The sequence below is a fragment of the Dendrobates tinctorius genome, unplaced genomic scaffold (assembly GCF_039654945.1).
Source record: "Dendrobates tinctorius isolate UK_male_01 unplaced genomic scaffold, ASM3965494v1 ptg000171l, whole genome shotgun sequence".
NCBI classification, from domain to species: Eukaryota; Metazoa; Chordata; class Amphibia; order Anura; family Dendrobatidae; genus Dendrobates; species Dendrobates tinctorius.
This window is the reverse complement of record NW_027361838.1, coordinates 21,104,748-21,113,156: the sequence shown is the minus strand read 5'-3', so window position 1 is coordinate 21,113,156 and position 8,409 is coordinate 21,104,748. Positions and strand designations below refer to the sequence as shown.

At 38.8% G+C, this 8,409-nt stretch overlaps 1 protein-coding gene across 1 annotated transcript in view; it reads right to left on the bottom strand.

Annotated features, from left to right (window-relative positions):
• Positions 1–439: 439 nt before the first annotated feature.
• The window catches only part of TWSG1 (twisted gastrulation BMP signaling modulator 1), a 48,542-nt gene continuing 40,572 nt past the window's right edge, over positions 440–8,409 (bottom strand). The window contains exon 5 of the mRNA XM_073550958.1: positions 440–1,166. Within this exon, the coding sequence (XP_073407059.1) occupies positions 985–1,166 (182 nt within the window). The 3' untranslated portion in view covers positions 440–984. The remainder of the gene's footprint in view (positions 1,167–8,409) is intronic.

The following is an 8,409-nucleotide window of genomic DNA, read 5'->3' as shown; positions in this document are numbered from 1 at the left end:
AACATAGAAGAGGATTTTTTACTGTTAGGGCAGTGAGAATCTGGAATTCACTGCCTGAGGAGGTGGTGATGGCGAACTCAGTCGAAGGGTTCAAGAGAGGCCTGGATGTCTTCCTGGAGCATAACAATATTGTATCTTACAGTTATTGTTAGGTTCTTTAGAAGGACATAGATCTGGGGATTTATTCTGACAGAGTTTTATAGGCTGGACTAATGTCTTTTTTCGGCCTTACTAACTATGTTACTATGAGCACACTCGCTCATCACTAATCAGAACCTGTAGAGCTAGGATTTAGCCCTAGCTTACCTGGCTTTGATACAGTTGTTATAATTATTAGCATTTTCAGGGTTTGTAGTACATTTTAAAGTCTTCCTAGTTACTAAAATCGACCTCTTTTCACACAATTATAAAATGGAACAAAACACAAGATGCAAAAAAGTAAGTAAAATTGATTTATGAAACATTTCAAAGTAGTGACCAAAAGTGCGACAAATTATAAAAAAAATTCCCAAATTAGAGGAATAACATCAAGAAAAATATACAAATTACGTAATATACTTTTCCAGTAAACAATGCCTTTTCCTTTAAACCATTTTCGGGAACAGCCATTTAAGACATAATATCTGTATCACAGCAAACCTTTTTTCTGTTACAGAAACTTTGCTCTCCCAAATGTAAAGACATTATAAATGGTACGGATATGGTAAATTATATAATAAATTTTAATTTTACATAGTTTATAAAAAATACAATCTGAAATGGTAAACAGCAATCTAAAACATTTACAAAAATCTAGAGTATAAAAACAGAAATGTTGTTACCAAAAACTGAATGCTTCTTTCTATGTGACACATTTTCTTCTTTACCATTTTCTCCAAATGGACAGTGTTATGTACTGCTGTAGTTCAGCACCGATTATACAACATCTTAGTGGCAGGAATGCAGTTCTATACAGTGGGCAGTAAAGAGCCTGGGGATACCACCTCAGAACATGCAGTTCATGCATTTCACTGCCTTACTGCCATAGTCTATACACTCTGGACCAACACACTCGCAACACGCGTTGTGAAACCACCGGTATTTTGATGCGCCCATAGACTCACAGGAAACTTTACACTGATGGATAGACATGCAGTCGTCAAAGTACACCACGGTGCACATGTGCTCTGCAAAATAAATGCAAAAATACAATATGTTATTAATCTTAATACTTTTGATTAAAATGAAAATAGCACAAAGTAAAAAAAGAATATAAGCAAGAGAGTGTTAACTTGAATTCAGCCATTTCTCATCAATGCAATATTAGCCAAATGTGAAGCTCCTGGAACCAGGTACAAATTTGCTGTTTCTAAAACCCATGGGTGTTCTACACAGGACTGATTCAATGGCCATTCCAATGTCTTCCAAAGTGAAGTCCTATAGTTATTGCAAAACTAAAGCTGTGTAGTTTTTTGTTGTTTTTTTTTCACATGCATAAAAAAGGTGTAGTTTCAGGAAACTTTTTTTATTTTTTTTATTTTTTTTAGGGGGGGGGGGGGAAGGGGGAGGGGAGTTAGCAGGATTCTTGGAAACTTATTTTCCTGAAAATTTTTCTGAAGTTCTTTTAAGAGGTTTGGAAGAGTGATTTTTTTCCACTGCATTTCAAAGTTTTTCTTGTTTCTACCAGACATTTTTAAAACACTCAATGTGAAATTTTTTTTATATATATTTTAAGAATAGCAAATTTGGTTAGTTAGTAGATGGAGTTTTCAAGTAGGATTTTGGAGAGGTTCCGATCCAAAATACTCTTAAAAAAATGTGTTCAACATAGATCATTTTGAGTGATTTAGGCTAATAAGCCATCAAAACCATATGAGAAAATGTATTGGAAGGTTGGATAGATTCAGGGCAAATTGACATATTAGCCCACCACAGTACAGTGGTCAGGTTCCAGGTGGTCATAATTTATCACCTTTTCTGTGGGTAAATGTACCAGCATTTGGTACTACCAATGATTTTCTTTAACATTTTGCCCATATGAAAGCAGTATAGTCTTAGCAAACTGCATACATTTGAAACATTAGGGTGTGTGGTAACTTGGCAGCAAAACACAAGAAACCAAAAATCCTCAGTAATTAAACATAATAGTGACTTTACCGCTGGAAAATATGACCACTGCCAAGGAGAGACACTTGGCAGCCCCTAAATACTGTGGGTGGCTAACACACTTCCAACATTCTGGGCTTGTGTGCAAGTTTATTTAGACAATAAGGAAACCAAGAGTGGATGTACAGACATACAATTATAACCGTTTCTAGAACCAGGACATGTTTGTCTTTCCACTTTTCCCAACTATTTTTTTAGGAAGTCCTCTTCCGACACTTTTGAGATGTTTATCCTTTAACTACATCACCTCTGGAGTCACAGATCCAATTTAGACTCTGGGTTATACAAGGACATCCTAAAAACACACATTGTACTGCCAAGCTCAAGGAGGTCAGGTTTGGTAAGGAGAAATGAAATGGAACACACTGACCATTAGTCATACAGTAAACACCAGATTCTCAAAGAAAACACAGCTTTATAGTTTACAATCCTTGGGAAAGTCTTAACAATCCTTCCAGCACAACAGAGATGTTGTTGAGGACTATTGGCTCTTCTTTACTGCTCACCTTAAACTCATAATGGGCCTGGAGTATCCTACTATATCACTATCAGAAAGAAAAAAAACAGCATTCATCTCTCCCAACCACTACTTCATATACATGAATGCTCAGTTAAGCAGAGTGTACATACATTTGCAGTGAGGAGAAGCAAGTAAGCTGCTGCTTTCAAGATGACAATCCACTTTCCCAACATCATGTGTTGCTGAAGAGTGGGAACACCCCCATGCACATTAAATTAGAGATGCACAGACTTTCAGGCCAAGGACCTTATTGTATTATAGGGCTATTTCAAGAGGCCCAATGAGGCAATACAATTTATCACCTCAATATAGGTCATGTAAAATAGAAAAAATCCCAACATAAGCATTGCTAAGACTATCTGGTGCCTCAAAGTGACTACAGGTCTTTAATAGCGGTCTGTAGAGCAGCCCAAACAGACAAAAAAAATGAAAGTATTTTTTAGAGGGTATGTGTGGGAGTCTATATTTATTGGGAAAATTTAGAATGGCACCCCTCATATGAGAATCTTACTATTAATGGGGGAAAATTGCTGGCATTATGAATAAGTGTGCATACCACTGACAATTGAAGTGGGAACTTTTCCAGTACTATTAAAGGCACTCTGCTATAATAATTGATGAAAACCCATACACACTCCACCAACACTATAAAGAGGGGGCACAATTAATGCTGGGCATTCTGCACTAAATTTTATGCATATAGACGGCCATACTGCTCACGCGAGGATTGCATCGCAGTGACTGACTAACCGAACACCTCTCCAGACCTGAGCGTACCAGGGTGATGTATTTCTATTCAGCTGTCACACTCAGGACAGGAAAGCCGATGGTCAGGACGAGGATGGAATGCGATCCTCGCATAAGAAATACGGTCTGTCTGTCCCCTTACATGTATGCGCCTTATATTTTTTAAAAGCCAGTGCCTCCGACTACCACCAATGCTCATACTATAACAACGATCCTTCCCACAGTAATCTAGGATTGAGCAATAATGTCCATATGGTCCATAGACAGCTAAGGTTTGTTAATACTTGCGAGGTTTAGAACCCAATTTGTCTCTTAAACTTTGTTCGATTGTTGGCTCGGACTTCTGCCCAATTCCTGCCAGCTAAACTTTTTTTTTGACCAAAATAATGTTATGTTCTGGCACCACTGTTGCTAATGGTAAACACTCCATAAAAACAGAAAGCTAGGTAGTCCCACGGATACAATTGATGCTACCTTGAAGGGATTAAGGGAACATGTAATCGCTTAGACCGTACTCCTTGCTTTAGCTGTAAAGGGGTTGCTTTCTACTGGAAAAACCCTCATCAGCAGGCTCTCAAAATTGAATAAAAAAATATTGATCCTTCTGGACCAGTACCACTCCTAAAATCAGTGTGGTGTCTCCAGCAGGTCTGCTGGTCTCAACATTTGATAGAGGCATCACGTAGACCCAACCTTGAAGCCAATCAGCCGCTGTTTGGCTTCAAGGTTGGGGTATGTTGACCCCAGCCGGGAATGCAGCACTGAGTATGGAGGAGCAGCACAGGTCACCTCCTGAGCCCATTAATATGAGGTTGTCCAGCAGTGGACAACTCTTAAGCCATGACCACTAGTGACTTAAATGGGAACTCAGAATGCCACCTGCAGTCCATGGCACCTATCTTTGCAGCATTTGGTTCCAATTCAGGATAAAATTTACAATCAAATTTCTTTATAAAATAAATGGATATTATAAAGATTGTTGAAAAAAACATGTTGTGGGGAAAACTACGCACAATTTTTTTCCCATCTTTGTTGCTGCAGGGTTTGAATAGAACAGCTTTACAAAATCTTGTCAACAACATTGTACAATGCATATGACCCACACTGGAACCAGATGTCAAGTCAAATATTAAATCAATAAGATGAAGGCAAAACCAAAAAAAGAAAAAAAAAAAAAAAAAATGTATCCAGAGATGCAGTCCTTCCCCAAAGCCATTCTATTGGTTGGCTTATTTTTTATGTCAGCATTACATGTCATCAGTTTATCTGGTCAGTTCTGTTTTTGTTTTAGAGTCCACCAACTTATACCTCCTTCTTTAGACACTTTTCAAAATCGTTCAGTAAGATATTAAAATTGTCTGGCGCACTAAATCTCCACCTTAGTATTTAACCACCATATTTTGTTTATGCTTCAACATTTTGGAGACGATTCAGTCATTCATCGCACATATGATTTGCTGACATTGGACAGGAGCACAGTGTAAACACATACTCCTGTTCTTCCTGTCCTCAGGATTTTATTTTTTCCTTTAAGAGGGATGAAAAGGCAAACATTTCCAATAAATTAGTTTAATATGACACATCTGCTTTTGCACTTCCTTTATTACAAGAACTTGGCCTATATGTACAGTATCTTGCTGTGAAGTAATGTAACACAGAAACATGGTTGAAGTTTAAAAAACAAAACAAAAAAGAATATCCTGGAGCAAAACAGTGGGATTTCGATCTAATGACTTAACTGAAGTTATATTAAACTTTAAATTAAATAAAAAAAAAACGTGTAGGAGCAAAACTCTTCATGGAGTTTCCATAATTTTTGCCCATTTTAACTTATTAAATATACGCATTAATGCAGGACTAAACTTGCATCATTGTGACAGTTACCAAGCCAAATAGACCTGTGGTTAATAGGTCTTGTAGAATAAGAAGCCAGAAATTATGAATATCACTATTACGGGTGGACTGAAAACATCAGCAAAATTTACCAAGGCATCTCCACAAGTATTTTTTTGCAAATCAAAAGGTATGTGCATACATTACATTTTTGCATATTTTTCTGCTGCAAAACCCAGAGTGTGGACCTGTGGCGCAGGTCCTTAGGCCTGTTTCACACTTCAGTTTTTGTCCATCAGTCAAGATCCGCCGTTTTGCAAAAAAAACGGATCTGTTATTTTGTTTGGTGGATCCGTTTTTTTTCCCATTGAGTTGCATTACCGGCGGATCTTGACGGACGGCCATCCATCGGATCCGTTTTTTTGCGGATCCGCCAAAACTTTGCCGTCCGCCGACATGCCCGAACGGAGCATGTAACGTTTTTTTCAGGCGGCAGGATCCGCACTTCACACTGCGCATGCCCAAAAGACTTCACTCAGCCTGTAATTTAACCCTAAAGTCTGTTCTGCCGCCTGGAAAAAAAAAAAAAATTAAAAAAAATCTCTCTCTCTCTCTCTCTCTCTCTCTCTCTCTCTCTCTCTCTCTCTCCTCCCCGGGCAGCGGTTCCTTTAAAATTCTTCATTCATCGGAGCCGTCATAAAAACAGTCCGGTGGCATCCGTACACATCAGATAGCAACGGATCCGCTTTCCGCCATTTTGGCGGATTTTAACTGACACAGAAAAACTGAAGTGTGAAACAGGCCTTAGGGTGCTAACCTCCGTGGTGGGTAGGTTAATAAATATAATATAAAAAAGGTTAGATCCACCAAGAATAATTACAGATGTCACTATGAAATACATAGACTCAAAAGGTACCACCACCAACAATTCACAAGTCCAAAATAGCTAAAGTGCAAGTGCCTGGTGCTCTCTGACGAAGGATTTCTGAAACATACGTTGGGCAGGAGGAACATTTGACGGCAGCAGCCTGAGCCCAGCAGTCACCTCTACTATAGTTAGTGCCTTTATTGTAATAGCCTATTTTTGGTCCTTGACTAACTCTTATGGCAGTAACCCTTTGATAGCAATACCCTTTATTCCTTTTTGCACACTTCAGCTATTTTGGACTTTGAGGGCACGCCATCAACTTAATAAGCATGTATACTATGTTATCAATTAATATTTCTCTCCACATAATGTGGTTGGATATTCTGCTATAATATACTGCTCAAAAAAATAAAGGGAGCACTATTCCATATGCAACAGGCTGTTTGTATATATATTTTTCTGTAATGTATACTACTTGAGCATTGCTCACTGGTGCTGTGACTGGCCTACTATTACTGCTCCCGTCGAATGTCCCTCCCACTCTGAGGCACTTTGTGCATGTATCTTTTTTCATTACTCGTTCTAATAAAAATACTGCTTTTAAACTTGTTCCATTGTCACGTGTATCCCTACTGTCACATGTGTGAATTGTTGGTGGTGGTACCTTTGATTCTAGGTTAATAAATAAATAGTTAGGTAAAAATAGGGAAAGACCATCTACCCCTAACCCCCCCCCCCCCCTTCCCTCTTCCCAGCTATGGAGGTCAGTCGTGCCGCTTGACAAAGGTAACATGTCATTTAATTTTTAATCTCTTATAATTATGGTATAATTTCAAGATTTCTCCCAGAGCGCCTTTCGAGTATTTCATATTTGAGAATCTTTCACAAGTGTATCTCTCCCTTGCGCTCCTTTGACTCTCATTGTGATCTGAAAATTTCTCATTCTTATACAGTATATCCAAATCTGTTTATTTCCATTTTGTACACATTGTACCCCAATCCTGTCCATTGGGTTCACCTCCTAGTGATCCAATGTATACATAAATTGCCTTATGAAATTGAAAACCACAAAAACAAAAAACCCACAAAACATGCAATTGGCATTAAGGAGATCTTTATCTCCCTTCCTTTTATTTCTGATATTAAATAGGAATAAAATGTGAGAATTGAGGTTACTGTCCTTCTGTCTAGAGTGTCGGTATTGTTTCACTCATATGGTACCTATGACCAAAGTCATTCGGCACATAATACAGTACATGCGCCATCTTGCACATATGGAGGCGTAAGTGCCCTAACATCCTGTGACGCAGGTCCCAATATGGGACCTCAGCGTTCCACCGGCCAGATGCTGCTGGAACTGGATATCACGTGACGCTTAGCGATTGGATGTATTCGATCACTAAATCCAAGCGCATTCCAACAGCCGAATATCCTCTTTAGTGCAGACTGGAAGTACGCCAGAAGCACACACAGGATAAAAAGGAACATACCGTAACAGGTAATAGAGCAATCACAGCATGACATTTTTTAGTCCTGGACCTTCTCTGCATCACTTTCCTGATGAGTGATTTGACAAAACGCATCGGTAGCCATTGAGGGAGAACAGTCACCAGCATGGTAGGATACAGCATCCAAGGAATTTACTGACTAACCACCATAATAATAATAATCTTTATTTATATAGCGCCAACATATTCCGCAGCACTTTACAGTTTAACAGTTTCAAAACACAAGTCATACGTAACAACGTTAACAATACAGTAATTGAAGCAAAATAAGACGAAATAAGACGACCCTGCTCGTGACAGCTTACAATCTACAATGAGGTGGGGGAGATACAGAGTACAGGTGTGTATTTACAATGAAGGTCCAGCCATCTTGAGGGAGTGAAGGATGGATGGAGATGGTGAATGGGCTACACAAGCACACTTACACAGAGAATGACTTCTGACGTTGGGCGAGACTGTTTCAACATACTTGTATACCGTATTCATGTATACCGTATGTCTGCACAGTGGTTTGGGGTATCGATAGATGTATACCCCATCCAGCCTGGCAATGGATTCTATGAACTATATTACAGCTTTGAATAGACGAGGGCAAATTCACCACTGAGACCTTATGCAACACAAATATACTCATTGCATCTAAAGATAAAAATGGATGTCTTATGTAATTAGAGTTGTGTAAAAGTGGGTGAAGCCCATAATATATATACACCGACATGCAGGCTGCAGTATACCACTTGTAAAATATACGGTAAGTGGAAACCCAATCTGCTTGGGCAGAGAGCATC